The 24101-nt window shown below is 37.9% G+C and overlaps 1 protein-coding gene across 1 annotated transcript; it reads right to left on the reverse strand.

Annotated features, from left to right (window-relative positions):
* Nucleotides 1-1212: 1212 nt before the first annotated feature.
* LOC5518247 (F-box/LRR-repeat protein 5) lies at nt 1213-23321 on the reverse strand. The gene is made up of 8 exons (XM_032362879.2): nt 23206-23321; nt 14397-14735; nt 13962-14054; nt 10792-11207; nt 8402-8582; nt 5489-5571; nt 4899-5156; nt 1213-2369 (listed from the first exon to the last, which is right to left on the reverse strand). The coding sequence occupies exons 1-8, from the start codon at nt 23293-23295 to the stop codon at nt 2141-2143; spliced, it is 1689 nt and encodes a 562-aa protein (XP_032218770.1). The 5' UTR covers nt 23296-23321; the 3' UTR covers nt 1213-2140.
* Nucleotides 23322-24101: the final 780 nt, after the last annotated feature.

The following is a 24101-nucleotide window of genomic DNA, read 5'->3' on the forward strand; positions in this document are numbered from 1 at the left end:
TGTAGACACATCACAATTCCTTCTATCAATATGCAAATTTCCACTCTTTATCCATTACAGCTGTTAACTTGTCAAGCGTTTCAATATTTCTCAATCATTTAAATTGATTTTGATTGGTATACCTTTAAGGACAAATCCAAAGAAGATAGCTAACACTAGAGTCGAGTAAGTCAGAAATGTAGTTTTAAAATATGTTTTTACTACATGTTATATTTCAACACAAGGCAGGTGCAGCAAATATTTTAAAGCTGTGTAACGAAGGCTTTTACTGCAAATATGCATGATATTTTCAAACACGCAGAGACCCCAGGGCAAATCTAGGCATGGAAAATATATTCTCTGTACTTTATCTAAATATTGATATACACAAAAATAATTATCTATATTATCTATGTATACAAAAGATGGAATACTAAACAAAGAAAAATAATGAAGTTTACATAAACACAAAACATAAACGGGTACCATGGTAGCACTTCAAAAAAAATTGACAACTAGAATAATTTTCTCTTAAATATGAGCGAGTCTCTGTGACTAAAAAAGTATTCAAGTCCCCCAACCTATAGCCATAAATGTAGCAAAAATCATATATATTGCTTTTGAAGTTTTTAATACCTCCGCTATGTCTTGACATGTGCTTATGCATAAGTTTTCTATGGAAACAGCATGTCAGACCAGGTTTTCTATGGAAACACAGCATGTCAGACCAGGTTTTCTATGGAAACACAGCATGTCAGACCAGGTTTTCTATGGAAACACAGCATGTCAGACCAGGTTTTCTATGGAAACACAGCATGTCAGACCAGGTTTTCTATGGAAACACTGCATGTCAGACCAGGTTTTCTATGGAAACACAGCATGTCAGACCAGGTTTTCTATGGAAACACAACATGTCAGACCAGGTTTTCTATGGAAACACAGCATGTCAGACCAGGTTTTCTATGGAAACACAGCATGTCAGACCAGGTTTTCTATGGAAACATAGCATATCTTAAACTAGACAGTGCAGGTGCATAGCCAGGATCTATTGAAGGCATGTAGACCAAAATTTTATTTGAAAAAATATATATATTGGTCAATTTTTTTAATTATTAAAAAACTGTGTTTGTAGCAGCAAAGGGGGGGGGGGGGGGGGGTTACATGCACTCCCTGTGCCCGCCACTAGCTACATGCCTGACAGAAGTGGTGATTTTCACAAACAAAACAACAATAGAGTATTTCGTGGTTTTATTTTGCACAATTCTGCTGTCAAAATCTATTCCAACTCCCCTGATGGGATCGTTTGGAGGTGCTAGTTACTGAGGTTGGGTTTCCCTAGGATTCAAGCACACCACAAAGTGACTCTCAATTCTCACAGAGTTAGAGAACTGCTTGATTTGTGCATTGGACCTGATATCACTTGTGTTACACTTCAACCTAGCGAGAACCAACTTTATAGATGACCATCTTATCAGCCTGGAACAGTACCTACACAGCATATGTTGGCATGGTCTTTCAGATTTGCTGGTAAATGGTAATAAATGCAACAGCAATACAAGCATGCATTTTACTGATTTATACTTATTAATAATAACCTTTTTAACATAAACATAACACTATCCATATACACTTCATGTTTGCTTTAAGCTAGAATATCAAATTCACAATAAACTTATTAGGCAATCTCACAGTTGTTATGCACACAATTATAATAACTATCTTTTGGGGAAAAAAGATTTGGAACATAAAATAAAGTTTTTAGAACATTTTGAATATTAAACTTGAAAAAGCATCATTCATGTTGAGTGAATTTTCCCATTTCATCTGTACATGGCGACACTTTAATCCCAGGGGGTAGAAAGTGAGAAATACACTTTGGTGTAATATACTTCAACTTATTGACCACTAGTAAACTTGTATGTCCTTGATCTCTCCTGCCATTTTCTTTATGGTACTACATAAATATTAACATTTTGTTGTTAAATGACACAAAAGAAAACGTTTGAAAACTAGAAAACATGAAAAAAGTGGCAGAAGACAAGAAAGACTGTGTGCATAAAGCCAAAAAAGTCCATTCTAAAAGCATTTGACTTTTGATGTGATGTGAGCTACACTTTATAGAATCTATGAACAACTTGATTCCTTCCATCACACCCATTATTCACTCTCCTAGACGGCAGCACACTCGGTTGGTGCATTCAAGATTTTGGCATCCACTCGCTGTATCTGGGTATGGTCCTGCATCAATGTTATCGCAATAAAAGAACTGGGCATGGTCCAGGGAAGGACACACAGATACAAGGTCACACAGACCTTGTGCCGTAACATTCAAACAGCCTGATAAGTCCAAGAATTCCAGTGTGGGAAGTCCACCATTGCTTGCCAGTGATCTGTGGGATAAATAAAACAATGTAAAAAAAATATGATTTGAATACGTATGCAGTGCGATAACCAGTTCCGTATCACTTCATATTAAAATTGCTATTTTTTTTTTTTGGAGGACCCAATGCTCATGATTTTTTCTAAGACGACTACAAATTTACCTATGCATATAATATGCACAGAAAAGACTACACATTTTCAAATTTCATTGATATATTGGTATTTTCTGTTTGCACATAGTGGTAGTAGTTCTGAGCAGGGGATATAGTTCCGTATCACCCAAAAATTCTGTCGTCAACCCACACAAATACTAAAATGGCAAAATAAAAATGTAGAAGATAACAGGATAAGGTGAGACCTAGAATTTGATTTATTTTGTTAATTTTTCATGCACAAGAGCTAAAAAAAGCCGTTTGTTAACAATCCCATATCACTTTTTAGTTAGCCAGCTAATGATTTAACTATGGCTAATCTTGGCCGTTTTATTTAATCATCCTAGGATATTGATATATCAATCATAGTTTCAGTAATTATTTTAATATAGAACAATATTTTATCAAGCGCTAAATAATATCAAGGAGGTTGTTTTTAAAATGAAGTTCTTTATTCAGCCAAATGACTAAAATAAAAGGCCCACATAATAAAAATTAACCGTTTAAAATTAACATTACTGGGAATAAAATGATTAATTGAGAACAGGATAATCAAATCAATCCTTTTTGCAGTTTTTTATCTGCAGTCAAACCAAAAACATACTATGGGTGCAGGGCAATATGGGACTATACCCACGACCTCCAGGAAGCACGATAAACTAAAAGCAATGTAAATCGAAAAAATCGCATCAAGCCAGAAAAAAAACCATACACATTAACATACATTCTTTCTTCTAAGCATTCGTATAAAAATTAGGACATTTTTGGTAAAGGAGGTATTGTTTTTATCTAACTTTCTAGACGCGGGTCAGTTCACTGTGCAGTAAACACCGCTCATTTTAGCAACAATTATGAAAATCGCTTGGAAATAACAATACTTTCTGAACAAACCATTATGGATGGAATAAGCTGGATTTATTTTTATATCCCAGGAAAGGTTAATAGTTTTGTATCATTAAGGTAGTTTTGGATTGTTCAAATCTACAATATTTGAGGCAAAAAGATAAAAACAAATGCTGAGTGATATGAAACTAGGACTGCTACAGAACTGGTTAATGTACTGTAGGTAATCATACAGTTTCGAGTTCAATTCAGGATTAATTTGCACAAAGTGAGTTTTTTAAAAAGTATCATAAATACACAAGGTGTCTTCAGCGAGTGCAATTTGAGCTTTTTGAAAAACTCACAAGTGCAAATTTATCCCGAATTGAATGAGAAAACTTTATGATTATATATTAACAATATACATGTGCAAATTAGGGAAGTGAAGTTTTTGTTTGAAACACGGTAAAACAGCACAGGCTCTCGTCAGAACTGGCATGATTTGTCAACAGCACTCATGACGATTTATGAAAATTGAAAACTTTCTCACCCAAATCCTAACGATTTTCATGTCATTTCGCTCTTTTTCTTACTAATTGAATTGTTTTTATCAAAAAAGGTTTTTAAAATTATGTAGAGTACAGTATCTATCATGTAAGAAAATGCTAATTTTCTTGGATTTTGACTTTGAATGTAATCGCACTGGTATAACAACTGGTGTTACATAAAAATCGCACTGCTCTCAGCCAATCAGAATCGAGAAATTTGTACATGTATATTATTAGCACCGTAATACAAAGCACCCCTCTCCTCAAGTTTGAATTGAAATTTTAGAGTTATTTTACCCACTCTCCACCCAATATATTTGTTATTTAGCTATAGACTGGCTTGCCTATCCTTCTAAAAGATTTAAAGGCTGATCATTCCTTTAAATAATATTATATTGAGGAGGATAAAAAAATTACAAGGATCTATACTGTACATTAATAGAATGTAAATCATCAATAAACATACAAAAAAAACACCAACACTTCAAAATCAATGAAACATTTGATGGCGTGGGTAGAGGTTATATCATGCTCTCTTAATTTTATAGAATGTGTTTGCTTGTAATAATTACTTTGCCAGAATAGTAATTTGCACACATGAGTCTACTAGACAGAACAGGTGGAGTTAACGTTGGTGGAAAGCCAAAGATTGAAGGTGCGTCCTTCTTATGGAGGTTTTAAATAGCTTTCTCCAATTAAAAATTGATAAAAAAGTATGCAGTGAAACCAGTACTGCCATTTTCGCCAGTTTATGCCATTTAAAGAGAAACCTCTGTGATGAATGAACCGGTTTGTGTTTCCAAGTTACTGAGTATGAAAAAATGCTTTCAAAGAGTAATAAGCTCAAAACAGACAGTACCCAGGATTTGCTACAGGGGGTGCACATGCGTAGTCATCATATAGGAAAAGGATATTTGTTTATCCTTCAATAAGAGAAATGACCCACTTTTTTGCATCAGGGGGATTGTATGCACACCCTATGCAAGGTTATGTGCCGACAGAATGATGGGCGTACCTTAATCCAGCATCTGTTAGCTGGTAGCAGCCTGATAGGCTCAAATATCGGAGGGTCCTCTTCCCTTGCAAATTCTGCTCATCCACCTTGGAACACTTGCATGCTGCCGTACAATCACACCTTCCCTCCTCAATGTCAGCATTTGAGGTGGCCTCACCAAGGGCACTAGACAGGCTCACTAGGGCCTTGTCTGTTAGGTTACTGCACCCGGAGACATCAAAGGTTTTCAGTTGGGACCCCCCACCACGCCGGAATAACCTAACAAGCAAATGAATTGATAATATTAATAAATAAGGGACTTACCTTACATATTTGAGGGTTTTTTATATATTTATTTTTTTTGGGGGGGGGGGGGTGGTCTGCACAAATCTCCTCCACTGTGAAAACTTTGCCATCCCCTCCCTGAAATATCTCATGGTCCATCCAAAATGCCAAAGAGTGTTGGTAAGAGAGAGATAAGTGTTTGGGTTAGGTGTAAGGCACAGGGATCGTACCACATTAAAACATAGAAGAGCAGTCTCACACAGTGTCGAACTAGGCTTATCACTAGAGTCAGTAACCTTGTACCAGAACGGTAACCTAGATCATACCCCTTTAAGCCATAGTCAGATACAGCAGTCTGCGACAGGTCCAGGCGCTCCACATTAGGACAATGTGACAGCATCTTAAACACCTGGTAAGTCGTAAAAAAAAGTAAGACAAAAACAAAGTAACAAGTAAGAAAAACTAATGTGTAGAAGGTGTGAAAAAAAGCCCTGGAAGCAATGGGATTCAACAAACAATGAAATCAAAAGACCAGAGCAACACTTTATGAAATATGTATATCAGGATAACAATTTAGCCATTTCTAATACCAAACCCAGGTATAGGAAATATGTATATAAGGATAACAATTTAGCCATTTCTAATACCAAACCCAGGTATAGAGAATATGTATACAAGGATAACAATTTAGCCATTTCTAATACCAAACCCAGGTATAGGAAATATGTATATAAGGATAAAAATTTAGCCATTTCTAATACCAAACCCAGGTATAGGGAATATGTATACAAGGATAACAATTTAGCCATTTCTAATACCAAACCCAGGTATAGGAAATATGTATATCAGGATAACAATTTAGCCATTTCTAATACCAAACCCAGGTATAGGAAATATGTATATCAGGATAACAATTTAGCCATTTCTAATACCAAACCCAGGTATAGGAAATATGTATATAAGGATAAAAATTTAGCCATTTCTAATACCAAACCCAGGTATAGGGAATATGTATACAAGGATAACAATTTAGCCATTTCTAATACCAAACCCAGGTATAGGAAATATGTTATAAGGATAAAAATTTAGCCATTTCTAATACCAAACCCAGGTATAGGGAATATGTATACAAGGATAACAATTTAGCCATTTGTAATACCAAACCCAGGTATAGGAAATATGTTAATAAGGATAGCAATTTAGCCATTTCTAATACCAAACCCAGGTATAGGAAATATGTATATAAGGATAACAATTTAGCCATTTCTAATACCAAACCCAGGTATAGGAAATATGTATATAAGAATAACAATTTAGCCATTTCTAATACCAAACCCAGGTATAGGAAATATGTAAATAAGGATAACAATTTAGGCATTTCTAATACCAAACCCAGGTATAGGAAATATGTAAATAAGAATAACAATTTAGCCATTTCTAATACCAAACCCAGGTATAGGAAATATGTATATAAGGATAAAAATTTAGCCATTTCTAATACCAAACCCAGGTATAGGAAATATGTAAATAAGAATAACAATTTAGCCATTTCTAATACCAAACCCAGGTATAGGAAATATGTAAATAAGGATAACAATTTAGCCATTTCTAATACCAAACCCAGGTATAGGAAATATGTAAATAAGAATAACAATTTAGCCATTTCTAATACCAAACCCCTACATTTCTAATACCAAACACCCTACACCTTATACACCTTATAGCTTATAGGAAACCTAGGAGTTTAAAGGATATGTTGGTGCACTTGAGCAGCCCTATGCTATGGCGCTCATGTCGTTTAAGTTTATATTTCTCGATTGTACGGCTATTTTCAATAAAAAATAATCACTTAATACCAACGTGATAGTACACAACACGTAGTAGTAATTTTAGCTCATATTTCTAGAATCTTCTAGTAGATGTAGGGGTGCTATTGGTAGGGTACCTATGGTGGCTTATAGGAAACCTAGGAGTTTAAAGGATATGTTGGTGCACTCCTCTCTTAAAGAGGATAGTACTCAGGTTAGAGGTTGTGGTAAGTGTGGCGGTAAAAGGTGTAGGGTGTGTAACTTTCTTAAGACAGGGCGGGAGTTTCGCAGTACAGTTACTAATAAGAAATATGTCATTAATTTTGACTTGGACTGTAACTCAGATTTTGTTGTTTATCTGATTACTTGCTCTATGTGTAGCAAGCAATACGTAGGGTCTACTATCAATAGTTTTAGGAAGCATTTTAATAATCATAAAAGTAGGTTAAATAAGCACCCTAGTTTACCGGTTAGTGAAAGAGTTAAGGATGACCTTATCTATCAACATTTTCATTGCGACAATCATTTAGGTCTTAATAATGTTATGGTACATAGATAAGTGTAACTCTGAGGGTCAGCTTAGGGAAAGGGAAGGCCAGTGGGCTTATCGGCTTAAGTCTATCTATCCGCGGGGTCTTAATAGTGATGACTTTTTTTGTAGTAGGAACCCACGTAGAGATGTGTAAATTCTTTTTATCCATAGCGCGCGCTATGAATTAGCTATTAGAAAATGCGCGTTTTTGTCAGTTGTAATGCTTTTGCGTCTCGCGCCACTATTCTGATGTAAATAAGCTTGTTATGATTCACCTTCTTCAGTCTACCCTGAAGAAGTCTTATTAAAGACGAAAATTTGGCAGAGTCCATTTTAAGTTTTCGGTGTACTGTATTCCAATTCCAGCTGAGATATCATTGATATTCTGTAGAGGGGATTGAGAATACTAGTGTGATGCTGCTTACCAAGTATATTATAATTCCAGCTGAGATATCATTGATATTCTGTAGTGAGGATTGAGAATACTAGTGTGGTGCTGCTTACCAAGTATATTATAATTCCAGCTGAAATATCATTGATATACTGTAGAGGGGATTGAGAATACTAGTGTGGTTCTGCTTACCAAGTATATTATAATTCCAGCTGAAATATCATTGATATACTGTAGAGAGGATTGAGAATACTAGTGTGGTGCTGCTTAACAAGTATATTATAATTCCAGCTTAAATATCATTGATATTCTGTAGAGAGGATTGAGAATACTAATGTGGTGCTGCTTACCAAGTATATTATAATTCCAGCTGAGATATCATTGATATACTGTAGAGAGGATTGAGAATACTAGTGTGGTGCTGCTTACCAAGTATATTATGATTCCAGCTGAAATATCATTGATATTCTGTAGTGAGGATTGAGAATACTAGTGTGGTGCTGCTTACCAGTCCATTTGACAGGTATGGACAGCAGGCCAACTTGAGCGTCTGTACATGTTTGCCAACCAGGGGCAGAAGGTAGTTAGTGATGCCAAGAAGTCTTTGAATCTGTGCACTAGAACCCTGACTACAGTCATCATCACTCTCACCCGACTCATCCATGTCTGCATCAGCATCAGCATATGAGCTACAAGCACAAACAAGTCAGTACGGATGATAAGTGTACAATAAGTATTGCTAAAGGTCTAAACAAGTCAGTACCGATGATAAGTGTACAATAAGTATTGCTAAAGGTCTAAAGAAGTCAGTACGGATGATAAGTGTACGATAAGTATTGCTAAAGGTCTAAACAAGTCAGTACGGATGATAAGTGTACGATAAGTATTGATAAAGGTCTAAACAAGTCAGTACGGATGATAAGTGTACGATAAGTATTGCTAAAGGTCTAAACAAGTCAGTACGAATGATAAGTGTACGATAAGTATTGCTAAAGGTCTAAACAAGTCAGTACGAATGATAAGTGTACGATAAGTATTGCTAAAGGTCTAAACAAGTTAGTACAGATGATAATTGTACGATAAGTATTGCTAAAGGTCTAAACAAGTCAGTACGGATGATAAGTGTACGATAAGTATTGCTAAAGGTCTAAACAAGTCAGTACGGATGATAAGTGTACGATAAGTATTGCTAAAGGTCTAAACAAGTCAGTACGGATGATAAGTGTACGATAAGTATTGCTAAAGGTCTAAACAAGTCAGTACGGATGATAAGTGTACGATAAGTATTGCTAAAGGTCTAAACAAGTCAGTACGGGATAAGTGTATGATAAGTATTGCTAAAGGTCTAAACAAGTCAGTACGGATGATAAGTGTACGATAAGTATTGCTAAAGGTCTAAACAAGTCAGTACGGATGATAAGTGTATGATAAGTATTGCTAAAGGTCTAAACAAGTCAGTACGAATGATAAGTGTATGATAAGTATTGCTAAAGGTCTAAACAAGTCAGTACGGATGATAAGTGTACGACAAGTATTGCTAAAGGTCTAAACAAGTCAGTACGGATGATAAGTGTATGATAAGTATTGCTAAAGGTCTAAACAAGTCAGTACGAATGATAAGTGTATGATAAGTATTGGTAATAGTCTAAACAAGTCAGTACAGATGATTACTGTATGATAGGTATTGCTAAAGGTCTAAAGAAGTCATTTGGAGCTCTCTCTGGTGTATTTTGCATTTTGCTCCAAGAACTAGAAACCAACAATGCTTGGGATGCAAGTTTACATATTGATGACATTTTTCAGTCCCAAGTAGCTGTTGTTTTGGTAATCTGGGTACCAGAGCCTCTAAACTTATCTCGTCCAGTGATGCTCAGCCAAAATGCCATGACAAGCGAACAGGAAGGCTCTGGGCGGGCAAGTAGCTTTTTTCAGTTCCAGTCTCGAATTACATGCCTAAACCAGTTTTGGGGGTATGACGTCAGTCACACAACACGAGAGCTGTAAGCTTTCAAAGTTTTGTTATTTAATGGCCCATGGATAATTTCTCCCGCACTGATTTATGTCATATCTGCAACAACACTTCTTTAGGCAAGTTTAATTTGTTTACTGGCTCTAAGACAAAGAAGGAGGGATTCTGGAGAATGTAAAGGAATCATTGATAGAGAACTGCAAAAATTCAAATCAACAAACGCAAGGACATGTGAGCAATCGAGAGTGATAGGTTGGAAAAGCCTTGGAAAGTCACTGTTCTCGCCCCGATGCGGGCATGCTTAGCTACACCCTCAACTTTGCCTTCGGTACAAACTGCGAGATCCCTGCAGCTCAAGCCCGAAAACAATAAGGAGAATCAAGGACCTTTGATAACGCTCAAAACTAGCGATGAACTCCGTGTGTACTTGTGTGTAAGCAAACCAACAACACATGATCAAACAGCTTTACTTTCAACCTTTTTTTATGCTAATCCCAAATATGGGTATATTGACCAAATATGGTTTTGTGTTACTATAAAAATCTCGTTGACCAATCAGCTGCAGAATATAAAATCTGTATTTCTGGAACTGAAAAAAGCTCCTCGCCCGCCCACAGCCTCCTTGCTTCACTCGTCATGGCATTTTGGCTGAGAGTCACTGGGCGAGAGAAGTCTGGAGGCTCTGGTAACCCAGGGTACTGTTATCTTTATGCTAATGCATTAAGTATACAGCAACATGACTAGTAACATTTTGAACAGCTATGAATAATAATACATATTTGGAATTCTTCAAAAATAAACTAAAGAATTGAAAAGTATTGGACTTGCTTTTATTTGATTGTTTGAAGATCTTGAAAGTGATTTGCTAAGACTGACATTTTTGCTGCTACTGTTTAACAGTTTGACTTGTAATTGTACCAAATACTCACCTGCTTATTTGAAGCCCTTCAACACCAGACTCCAGAAATCTGCTAATGACTTTCTTATTACAATTGCAATCTGTATCCTCCACTTCTCCAAAACACCAATCATTCTTGCAGATCCAGCGAACAGGATACAGATGTTTCCATAACTGTCCATCTTTGGCAAAAACCGACCAGGATTTGCACACCTGAGAGGTGCGGCACAAGTCTTTAGGATTTAAATAGCTGAATATCTTGTTCAGTATTTCAGGTGGAAGATTGTGGATCAGGGTGACTTGGGTCGATTTAGCCTTTAGTTTGCCATTTGACTGGGCCACCACATTATCACTGTCGTTATCTGTAGTGCTTTCACTGTCTGATAATTGCTCGTTGCATGTGCTTTTATTATCAAAGTGTTTGGGAGGCTCTTCCACTTCTTTATTCTGAGAAAGCAAGCAAAGCAAATTAGATGTTACACAAGCTAAGTATTAATGTCTAGGTGTCTTATTGTTTTTAATCAATATAAACAGTAATGCCTGGTGCACACTAGCAACATAACAAAATCGGTACCCAAAGGGTACACGAGTCTAGGTGCCAACTAGCCTGCGTAGCTGGTGATTATGTTGAGTTGGAAATCTATTTGAAAATCGCTCATAAAAACATTGTTCTGACTGTGTCTCTGTGTCTGTGAATTTTATCATAAGAAAATCTGTTTAGTAATTTTGAAGTGAAAGTGAAAAGGGAAAGAAAAAATGATGAGAAAAAATGTAGTCAAGGTTGGTCTTGAACCTGTGCTTCGCAAAGATTTCGCATTGATAGACAGACAATCGGACCACTAGACTTTTTTAGCTTTGCTTAAAAATGGACTATAATTAGAGTCATACTATTTGTGTCGTATTATCGTTCGAAACTTTGAACAACATGTCAAATTTCACCTTTTCTTTTCGTACTCAAAACTAAAATACCCAGCACAATTAATTGCACTACCATTATACAATGTGTGTTGTGAATGTAAATAAGCTAGAAAAGTGCAAAATCGTAATTCGATCAATTAGTGGGGGCAATGTGTTTGGGCCTTCTCAGCTCAAAGTAAAGGACTAAAAAAGCTCTCCTAGCATTGTAATTTTTTGCTGACAAACTAACAACTTAATTGAACTGCAGAGGACACAAACTGCTTCAAACTCGGTCACGCGCACAAGCACTAGTTCCTACAAATGCAGTCACGCTCTCTTCGAAAATACACGCGCTGCTTTGCAAACTCAGTCGCTACCTTCTCTATCTACAAAACATGCACCTATTGATTCAAACGCAGTCATGCAATTCTTCAAAACTTCACAAACTCAGTCTAGCATTTCTTAAAAATTACAAATTGCTTCAAACTTAGTATAGGGCACTCTAGAACAAGTGCCAATTGCTTCAAACCATGAGAATGTTCAAACATTTAAAAATGCACAAACTGCTTCAAAATCAGACAATCTATTTTCAAAATAAGCACAAATAATTAACACAGTTCTCCTCATCAGCAAAGAGTATGTTGACAATTTTGAAACAAACAGGTACTAAGACAATGCCCACATGGAAGAATTTCTTGCAAAAACCTGCAAAAAGTCCACTTTTGGTTCTCAATAGACATGCTATTTGTAGACAAAACTATGAATTAGGTCCACTTTTTCGGATTTCACCCCCCCCCCCCCCCCAAGAAAAATCCTGGCTACAGGCCTGTAGAGTCTAGGATGCTCAAAGCACCTTGACTCAAAAATAAGAGCATATGTTAAAACCAGAAAAGTCTGGGAAAACAACAGAAATGCTCAGTGTTTTTAACTTTGCATTATTGCTAGAATTATGTGAATTATGAGTGAAAACAATTTTGTTCCTGTGCTGTCATTCTTATGTTGTTATGTCACTAGTGCGCACTAGGCTTAAAGAGGGCATATTGAGGAGAAATGTCCAAATAACTATCTAAACACAATGGTTTATATACTTCATTTAAACTATTGCAACAGTTTCCCTAAGTCCTGCAATAGAAATGGGTGTTTTCTTACGCTTGGTATTTTGCTAGGATGAGAAGAGGCAGCTGGCAAAAACTCTTAAGGGGGTATGATACCCAAGACAACAAAAATTTTAAGCAAAAGACTTAGCAGTTTTATTATTTCACATATCATTAACCTCATTGAGACTAATCATTCGATACCAATTTTGGCAGTTACTGTTGCTATGGTAACCAAGCCACACCCAAAATACATGATTTTAATGCTTACGGTAACAGCTCTAGCTCTGAAACTATAATTGGAACACAAACCAAACTAAGGATATTCATTGCTAATACCTCAAACTATGTAATGAACCTAAAATTGCTATATAGTTGACATAAATGGAAAATTATCAAGTAAACAAACAAAAAGCTTATAATTTTAACCAGCATTCTTTGGTAAAAAGCCTTCATATTACTAAGCATTGTAAAAATTTCAAGGTTTTTGAGGTTCATTACACTACTACACTATCAATAATTATTCCTGCCAAATTTCATGCAATAATATTAAAAACACAGGAACTTCAAACTTGTAGTTTTTTTAGTATCATACCGCCTTAAAAACATAAAATTATGTGAAAACCCAGAAAAAGGTAGGAGTATTAACAAATTTCCCATAGTTTTCAGTGGGAGGTATGTATTCTTATACACCACAATATTCATCACTTCATGATCAAAATGCTGTCTTGAGTAGCGTAGCACCAAGTGACTCTGCAGTAAATTTTGATCATGAGGTGACAAATAATTAATACAATGAAAACAGTATTTTACAAATTCAAAAAAGCCCGCACTCGTTTGAAATGGCATGTTTTCTAGTGCATGTAACTGATGTTTGCAGCACGCGCAGATAAACAAAAATTGTAAAAATTTAGCTTTTAAACCCTGCAGTCTTTGTTACTTTTAGTGCCCTTTTGTAAGGATGGAAAATACATTTACTAGAAAAGATTGAGAAGTAAATTTGAATCAAGGGTTTTTGTCTCTTTCGCTTCAAGTGAACCTGCAAGGATTGTGTGAATGACAAATTCCTAGGTATGTCCTCGGTATGTATATGATTTACCATAGCTAACAACCAATCAAAAAGCGAGATCAGGTGCAAGAGTTGTAGAAAGAATAACATATAATGTTTGAAACAATCTGTTTGCATAGCCCACAATAACACAAAGTATACCTCAAAGAAAGCTTTATGAAGACCAACAACTTCCTCTCTGATGGATTTCAGTTCTGCAAATGTGAAATGCTCCATCAGCAAGGGCTGGAACACCTAGAAATTAGACAAGTCAATAACTGAGTCACTGCCATAGCGTAGGCAAGTGTTAAGAAAGAGGACAAAAATAAGCGCATGTTATCCAATTTGATCATCTGAACACAGGGCTCCTCATTAAAATGCCAAATATATTCTGTAGTTAATTTTTTTAAACTAGGCCTGATTATTTTTTAACAATCCTAAGACACAATTTGGTGTCTTATATACAAGAAAGTATGGTATATAGTAGAAACCTTTTCAAATGCTTGTTCTGTGTCTTGCCTTACAGAAACTTCTAACATTCTCACAAGCAGATGACTATACTAACAGGAATTTGTTTTGGGTATATATATATCTTACCTCTTCCTCGTGTTTCATGTGGGGAATGATATCCCTCTCAAACTCATCTATCGCTCTTTTCAACTTTGTTTCATAATTAATCATGGTGAGTAATGTTTTACTTTTGTTTGTCTTCTTAAACCCTTTTCTTATCAAGGCCAGAATCTCCTGGACATGGCTATGCTTGTGGACGTCTTTGACAATTGCACGAATCTGATCATCTGTGAGCCGTCTTTGAAGAGTTCGCATAATGCAGCTATTTTCCACTTCTTCATGATGTTTCAGCTCTTGGAAAATATCATAAAAGCTGGAGAGAAGTCTTCCTAATGAACCGCTGTCCCTGAAGTTTGCTGTTGATATCTGAAAAAAGATTACATGATTGAAATAAAAGTCAAATGTTTACTAATTTTCTATTACATGATTGAAATAAAAGTCAAATGTTGTTCACTAATTTTCTATTACATGATTGAAATAAAAGTCAAATGTTGTTCACTAATTTTCTATTACATGATTGAAATAAAAGTCAAATGTTGTTCACTAATTTTCTGAAATCAAGCATAGTAGAGGTTATTAGCAAAAGGCCATCAACCTGCTTGTTTTTAATACAAATAGTTATGTGCCCTTTTTCCTTATCATGGAACACCATCAAAAGTGCAGCGGTGACTACATCAAGTGGCGGCCCCTCGGGACAAAACGATTGGTTGTGTAACGGAGGTATCTAAGTACATCATTTTAGTGGAAAGAAAAAGATTTTGGCTTTCTTTAGTAGCTATTGTAAGGTAGGCCACTAATAGACATAGTGTCGGAAATTGTTTTTTTGTCACACAACACACACCCTACAAAATACACCCTATAGCCAAACAAGGGCACCTCCACTCATCCTGGGTTATAATAAAGCGGGAATTGTACAGATTAGCCAAACAAGGGCACCTCCACTCATCCTAGGTTATAATAAAGCGGGAATTGTACAGATTACCCAAACAACGGCACCTCCACTCATCCTGGGTTATAATAAAGCGGGAATTGTACAGATTACCCAAACAAGGGCACCTCCACTCATCCTAGGTTATAATAAAGCGGGAATTGTACAGATTACCCAAACAAGGGCACCTCCACTCATCCTGGGTTATAATAAAGCAGGAATTGTACAGATTACCCAAACAAGGGCACCTCCACTCATCCTGGGTTATAATAAAGCGGGAATTGTACAGATTACCCAAACAAGGGCACCTCCACTCATCCTGGGTTATAATAAAGCAGGAATTGTACAGATTACCCAAACAAGGGCACCTCCACTCATCCTGGGTTATAATAAAGCGGGAATTGTAGAGATTAGCCAAACAAGGGCACCTCCACTCATCCTGGGTTATAATAAAGCGGGAATTGTACAGATTAGCCAAACAAGGGCACCTCCACTCATCCTGGGTTATAATAAAGCGGGAATTGTACAGATTACCCAAACAAGGGCACCTCCACTCATCCTGGGTTATAATAAAGCGGGAATTGTACAGATTACCCAAACAAGGGCACCTCCACTCATCCTAGGTTATAATAAAGCGGGAATTGTACAGATTACCCAAACAAGGGCACCTCCACTCATCCTGGGTTATAATAAAGCGGGAATTGTACAGATTAGCCAAACAAGGGCACCTCCACTCATCCTGGGTTATAATAAAGCGGGAATTGTACAGATTAGCCAAACAAGGGCACCTCCACTCATCCTGGGTTATAATAAAGCGGGAATTGTACAGATTAGCCAAACAAGGGCACCTCCACTCATCCTGGGTTATAATAAAGAGGGAATTGTACAGATTAGCCAAACAAGGGCACCTCCACTCATCCTGGGTTATAATAAAGCAGGAATTGTACAGATTACCCAAACAAGGGCACCTCCACTCATCCAGGGTTATAATAAAGCGGGAATTGTACAGATTAACCAAACAAAGGCACCTCCACTCATCCTGGGTTATAATAAAGCGGGAATTGTACAGATTAACCAAACAAAGGCACCTCCACTCATCCAGGGTTATAATAAAGCAGGAATTGTACAGATTAGCCAAACAAGGGCACCTCAACTCATCCTGGGTTATAATAAAGCGGGAATTGTACAGATTAACCAAACAAAGGCACCTCCACTCATCCTGGGTTATAATAAAGTGGGAATTGTACAGATTAGCCAAACAAGGGCACCTCCACTCATGCTGTGTTATAATAAAGCAGGAATTGTACTGATTAGGTGATGTCATGCTCTCTTAAGGAAAGCAATACAATTTACTAAATTACACAAGGGTAGAAACATTAAAATCACTTAAAGAAAGCCTTGTCTAAGTTCAGCTATTTTGAGTAATTGACAATGTTTTTTGTTTCTATTTCCTACAAGTTATTTAACCTATTCTCATCCACACCAAAATAATATCAATTATTTTTTTCGGGGTCCGGTATCCATCAAATCGAGCGCTCTGATTGGCTCTTGTGAGGTCCGGTATCCTACGATCCGGACCCCGTGATACCGGACCGCTCACATCCAAAGCTCGAAATAGTGATTTGGTTTGTAAAATGACCATCGAAAACTCGATTTTTACTCCCGAAGTTATAGATCTTCACACTAAAAACTGCATTTTATTTGTTATTTTATCTGGAATCATCGACTTCGACTTCGACATCGACCAGCTTCAAGTTTGCTGAAAGTTCTTCACGAACATCGACGAAAGTTAGAAGTGAAACATCGCCTCGTGCAACCGTAAGCCCGTAAGGTAAACAACATTGGAAATTTTTTTGAGGAAAAAAATAATTTTTTTATTTTCCAGCTAAGGGCCGGTCTGTATCGGGAAATACTGTTACCTCGGCCTTGAAAATACTTACCTTGGCCTCGATCAGTATTTTCAATACCTCGGTCACAGTATTTCACGATACAGACCTCCCAGCTGGTAAATAACATATATATATTTTGTAAACTACGAAGAACAAGAAGTGACACATCGAGTCCAAGAAACATGCTAGGCAAAAAATGTTTCTTAAAGCTTTTTGCGTTCCGATGAAGGAGGAACGCAACATATTCGGGACTGTTTCGTAGATTTACGACTGTCCGAGTATGCCACGAGTGTCTGATGCTAGCTCATTTTGAGTGTGAAGACTTTGAAAGTTTGATACCTGGCCTCGTTTTCAAGAGATCGAGAAATGCACAGGGTGTCCACAGTGTTGGTTTTGATAGTATGAAACATCGAGGGCTCAACTCGAGCAACTCGAGCTGCTCAACAGAGCGCCTATTTGGTCGACACAAGCTAAAAGGTAAGCATTTTTTGCATATATTTTGGTTTGCAGTGTAAAAAATGTATGTAAGATTTTTATTTGAGAAAAGAATGCCATATCTGTATGTACTACAACCTTCGCTTTATGCACGTTACGGTTTTTCGTTTGAAACCCCCTTGGGTTAATTTGACTTTAATGAAATCATCATCGTCAAGAATACTAAGAAGAGCCAAAATATCGGTTTTTGGAGTGGCTGGCCTGATGTGGGTCTGAATTCAACACAAATCCCAGTTGTTTGGCTGTGTGCAGGCCTGATGTGGGTGTGACTTGATCAACTAGCACAAGAAACATACAATATCTTTAGGCAGTTAAAGGTTATCTTTATGCCATGGAGGAATGTCTTGTACTCTCCACAATATATAAACAACTAAATATATCTTGCCTTAGCCCCCATTGATACACGGATTTACATGTACTTGCCATCCCACTCAATATTTCACAAACTGATACTAAATTATATTATTGAAAATATTTCAAAAATACTATTTATTTTTTCCTATATTCTAGAACCCAAGCAGGAAATCAACCCTGAAGAAAGCACAATTATAAGGCAACACCACTTAGAAATTACAAGAAAGATGCAAGAACTTATTACTAATTCAACTTTGTGGTACAAACAAAAGACACCATTGAAAACGGAGTATGCTTCAACCAACGCCGAAAATCCGAGCTGCATGCATTTGCTCAGGCAAGTACACCTTTAAAAATCGGTGTGAAACGAAAGCCTGGTCAAAAGGAAATAATATTGCAAAAAAAAAAAAAACACAACAATAAATTCAGTTGACAAGCTGGATTTTCAAGCTTCCCCACTGCTATCCAAAAATCCAGAAGCTGTCATGCCCCTCTCAGCTTTGCGAAATCTTACAAAGGAACAACTAGTGGCAATGAAAGCTCACACTTGAACACTCCATTGAATGATCCTTGCACAGTCACAGAGTGTGAATCATTTGATACTCTGGCAAATGTTGACAGCCATTTGTTACAATCAGTAGTAATAAACCAAGTTCAAGGTAAAATTGTAGCAGTTCAAAAAGCAACAAAACATATAGCCTGTAATGTGTGCCACAAACCCATTGAACCAAAGTCTGGAACAGTCTTAATCATATGCCCCTTTTGCAAAGCAAAACAAGCCCAAAGCACATGTCAGGTGCAATGGATGCTAAGAATTGTTGTGGAACCAACCAACGAAGAACAAAACAAAAGTTGGCAATGCCTCACAACATCTTTCAACAACTAATAAACAGTACAAAGGACAAAATCGATCTTGCAAAAGCCACTGAAGAGAAACTACTTGTAGCGTTGCTTACCAGCGACTTGGAAATACAATTTACCTATGGTAACACGAATGTAGTAGAGGACTTCCTGCTTCATCAAGCTACTTCTACAATTAACACTAGCCTACATCATTGTTGGGGATTGTTCACATTCCAGTTTTAATGCTCCAGAAATATCTACAGTACAGCTCTTCTAAAAGAGGCCAATGAACACCTTACAGTTCCTCAACATCATGCAGCGACTCATTATGAGAAGAAATGACATTAAATTTACACAGGAATACCATACTAGAACACTATTTACGGTTTACATTTCACCAATTGTTGTTGTTGTAGTTTATATTTTAAGATCCGAGTTATTATAAATGTAAATCAAAGAATCGATAATTAAAACTGTTCTGTCATTTCAAAATAAATAAATTGTTGATTAATCATGTATGGACATATGCTGTTAAATTTATTACGCTCTAAATCCATTGTTTTGACATTCTCATAGAGAAGCAAAGTTAAATGCCAAATTTTTGACACGCCACATGACCTCACTTCCTAACTCTTGTAACAAGTTTTCTTTTTTTTAAAGTGGAACAATGAGTTTACGAAACAATAGTAATAATTGGTGAAACAAATATTTTCCCCTTCTCTCCCGGTACAAAACCATTTTCTCTAATTCTCAAGACATCGACTAGAAAAATTGAGCTCTTTCCATTATATCGAATTGCGATGTAACAGATGTACTTGTATAATTACTACAAATAGACCTACAAATGATTTACATGGTCATACGAAAACAGTAGTAATCTATGATTACTACTAGTTACAAATGTTTATTATTTTGCTTAGCTTAGATAACTTTTATCTCACCCACCATAAAATAACATATGAAAAATTATACTTGATTTGCACTACAGGAGTACAAAAAATGCTGTAAAAACCTCCAACATTTACCAATTGTGATGAAAGTTGCTCAGCAAATCCGCCATTCTGTTGTTGGTGTCCCAGAATTTTTTTTTGGCCTTTGTTTCAGCCTCAGTTTCATGCTAGCTTTCATTTTTTGAGCCTCAGTACCACTCGAACGATTCAAAACAAATTTGAGCAATTGCAAGTTTTGCCTTGCAGCATGACACACACATGTAATGTCAGTTTTGAATTGCTTGGTGCAGAGCCAAATAAAGGTTAAATTACAATTGAATGGAACTTTTAAAAAATACATTTATCAGAGATTATTGACTGTAGTATTTTAGCTAAATTAAACAAATTTTCCGTGCTATTTTTCCAAATGGACGAGAATGGGTAACAAGCGGACGAGAATAGGTAACAAGCGGACGAGAATAGGTAACAAGCGGACGAGAATGGGTAACAAGCGGACTAGAATGGGTAACAAGCAAACGAGAATGGGTAACAAGCGGACGAGAATAGGTAACAAGCGGACTAGAATAGGTAACAAGCGGACTAGAATGGGTAACAAGCGGACGAGAATAGGTAACTAGCGGACTAGAATGGGTAACAAGCGAACGAGAATGGGTAACAAGCGGACGAGAATGGGTAACAAGCGGACTAGAATAGGTAACAAGCGGACTAGAATGAGTAACAAGCAAACGAGAATGGGTAACAAGCGGACGAGAATGGGTAACAAGCGGACTAGAATAGGTAACAAGCGGACGAGAATGGGTAACAAGCGGACTAGAATAGGTAACAAGCGGACTAGAATGGGTAACAAGCGGACGAGAATGGGTAACAAGCGGACGAGAATGGGTAACAAGCGGACGAGAATGGGTAACAAGCGGACGATAATAGGTAACAAGCGGACGAGAATGGGTAACAAGCGGACGAGAATGGGTAACAAGCGGACGAGAATAGGTAACAAGCGGACGAGAATGGGTAACAAGCGGACGAGAATGGGTAACAAGCGGACGAGAATGGGTAACAAGCGGACGAGAATGGGTAACAAGCGGACGAGAATAGGTAACAAGCGGACGAGGATAGGTAACAAGCGGACGAGAATAGGTAACAAGCGGACGAGAATGGGTAACAAGCGGACGAGAATGGGTAACAAGCGGACGAGAGTGGGTAACAAGCGGACGAGAATGGGTAACAAGCGGACGAGAATAGGTAACAAGCGGACGAGAATAGGTAACAAGCGGACGAGAATAGGTAACAAGCGGACGAGAATAGGTAACAAGCGGACGAGAATGGGTAACAAGCGGACGAGAATAAGTAACGAGCGGACGAGAATAGGTAACGAGCGGACGAGAATAGGTAACGAGCGGACGAGAATAGGTAACAAGCGGACGAGAATAGGTAACAAGCGGACGAGAATAGGTAACAAGCGGACGAGAATAGGTAACAAGCGGACGAGAATAGGTAACAAGCGGACGAGAATAGGTAACAAGCAGGCGAGAATAGGTAACAAGCGGACTAGAATAGGTAACAAGCGGACGAGAATAGGTAACAAGCGGGTGAGAATAGGTAACAAGCGGACGAGAATAGGTAACAAGCGGACTAGAATAGGTAACAAGCAAACGAGAATAGGTAACAAGCGGACGAGAATAGGTAACAAGCAAACGAGAATAGGTAACAAGCGGACGGGAATAGGTAACAAGCAGACGAGAATAGGTAACAAGCGAACGAGAATAGGTAACAAGCGGACGAGAAAAGGTAACAAGCGGACTAGAATGGGTAACAAGCGGACGAGAATGGGTAACAAGCGGACTAGAATGGGTAACAAGCAAACGAGAATAGGTAACAAGCGGACGAGAAAAGGTAACAAGCGGACGAGAATAGGTAACAAGCGGACTAGAATGGGTAACAAGCGGACGAGAATAGGTAACAAGCGGACTAGAATGGGTAACAAGTGGACGAGAATGGGTAACAAGCGGACGAGAATGGGTAACAAGCGGACGAGAATGGGTAACAAGCAGACGAGAATGGGTAACAAGCGGACTAGAATAGGTAACAAGCGGACTAGAATGGGTAACAAGCGGACGAGAATGGGTAACAAGCGGACGAGAATGGGTAACAAGCGGACGAGAATGGGTAACAAGCGGACGAGAATGGGTAACAAGCGGACGAGAATGGGTAACAAGCGGACGAGAATGGGTAACAAGCGGACGAGAATGGGTAACAAGCGGACTAGAATAGGTAACAAGCGGACTAGAATAGGTAACAAGCGGACGAGAATGGGTAACAAGCGGACGAGAATGGGTAACAAGCGGACGAGAATGGGTAACAAGCGGACGAGAATAGGTAACAAGCGGACGAGAATGTAACAAGCGGACGAGAATGGGTAACAAGCGGACGAGAATAGGTAACAAGCGGACTAGAATAGGTAACAAGCGGACGAGAATGGGTAACAAGCGGACGAGAATGGGTAACAAGCGGACGAGAATGGGTAACAAGCGGACGAGAATGGGTAACAAGCGGACTAGAATAGGTAACAAGCGGACTAGAATGGGTAACAAGCGGACGAGAATGGGTAACAAGCGGACGAGAATGGGTAACAAGCGGACGAGAATGGGTAACAAGCGGACTAGAATGGGTAACAAGCGGACGAGAATGGGTAACAAGCGGACGAGAATGGGTAACAAGCGGACGAGAATGGGTAACAAGCGGACTAGAATAGGTAACAAGCGGACTAGAATAGGTAACAAGCGGACGAGAATGGGTAACAAGCGGACGAGAATGGGTAACAAGCGGACGAGAATGGGTAACAAGCGGACGAGAATAGGTAACAAGCGGACGAGAATGTAACAAGCGGACGAGAATGGGTAACAAGCGGACGAGAATAGGTAACAAGCGGACTAGAATAGGTAACAAGCGGACGAGAATAGGTAACAAACGGACGAGAATAGGTAACAAGCGGACTAGAATAGGTAACAAGCTGACGAGAATAGGTAACAAACGGACGATTACATATACGAAACGGATACATTTCAAAGATAAAGTGGAAGAGAATAGGTGGAAATACCTTACATTACATATCGAGCGATTATCGAAATAGCTAAGCGACCATAGAATCTCTGGAAAATAACTGTTTGGAAAAGCCTAGCAATAAAAGTCAATGATAAAGACCTAAAGTTTAGGCATTATTTCCTACAAAGGAAGAGGGATACATTGAAAAGCATAGAGGACGACAAACAAACAACTAGCGCAAAACAAACTAGATTCCGCTGAATGCACTGAAACGAGGCGTTTTCCAAGGAACTTATTCCCGCCCAAAGGTAGCATGACAGTCATATTTTGTTTTTTACCTTTTCAGAAGCGTCAGAAATGATCTGTTTCATGCGTAAATGTGGAATTCTGAACACGTCCACTTCCTCCGGACAAACAAGTGGAGCCATCTTGGACTTGCACCAAAAACAAAGTGGCATGACGGGTAATAATGATGTCATGGATTCTGAACACAGGGAGACCGGTATGACAAAAAAACATCCTGACAGTCGTTGCGCATTGGAAACCGGTTATTTGCTTTTATTATTTGAGCTAGCTGAAGTTTAAGTTATAGAATATTCCAGTTTTACAGATACAGTCGCGTACAGAGGGGGTGCGCAGAGTGCTTAAAAGCAGTTTTAACTGCTGTATTTAAAAATACATTCCACCTGATTTTGCAGCCATCCTATGGCTTTGTGGAAAAAGTATCTAGACTTTTTCCAAGTGGAAAGTACGAATAGTGAATCCATCAATGTATTTGGTGTTAATAGAAACATGGTAGTAAAGGGTAGGGACTCTCCCTAAAAAGATGTACATATACCCGTCGAGAGAATGGATTTTAACCCTAAGGGATAGCAGATAAAACAAACAAACTATCAGGTTTCTGAGTTTTATTAACGAGCTTCTAAGACTCCTATCTGTTGTGATGACTTTAACTTTAACTACTTTGTTGTTGTAGCTCTCTATTTGGAGTCCATTTACCAACAGTAACCGATTGCTAAAGTGACAGCCGGCTTCACAGCAATCCAATGGACAATGGCTATTTTTATTGGCCAATTGACGTTCGTAGTCTTTAGTTGACAGTTCACACGAAATCGACAGATGGAGATTAATCAGAAAGTCTTACAAACTGTAACAGGAAGTGTGATTTTGTATTTTTGGGGTCGGTTCATGGTAGACACCCTAAGGGATAGCAGATTTCCAGAAGACCCTAAGG

This window comes from Nematostella vectensis, chromosome 1, assembly GCF_932526225.1.
Source record: "Nematostella vectensis chromosome 1, jaNemVect1.1, whole genome shotgun sequence".
Classification (NCBI taxonomy): domain Eukaryota; kingdom Metazoa; phylum Cnidaria; class Anthozoa; order Actiniaria; family Edwardsiidae; genus Nematostella; species Nematostella vectensis.

Bases quoted from the DNA above. Each gene is read 5' to 3' on its own strand.
- LOC5518247 (XM_032362879.2), bottom strand. From the start codon at position 23,295: ATGGCTCCACTTGTTTGTCCGGAGGAAGTGGACGTGTTCAGAATTCCA. The intron at 14,736-23,205 runs GTAAAAAACAAA...ATCTTTTTTCAG, and splicing joins TTTCTGACGCTTCTGAAAAG to ATATCAACAGCAAACTTCAG. The intron at 5,572-8,401 runs GTAAGCAGCACC...ACGACTTACCAG, and splicing joins CATACCTGTCAAATGGACTG to GTGTTTAAGATGCTGTCACA.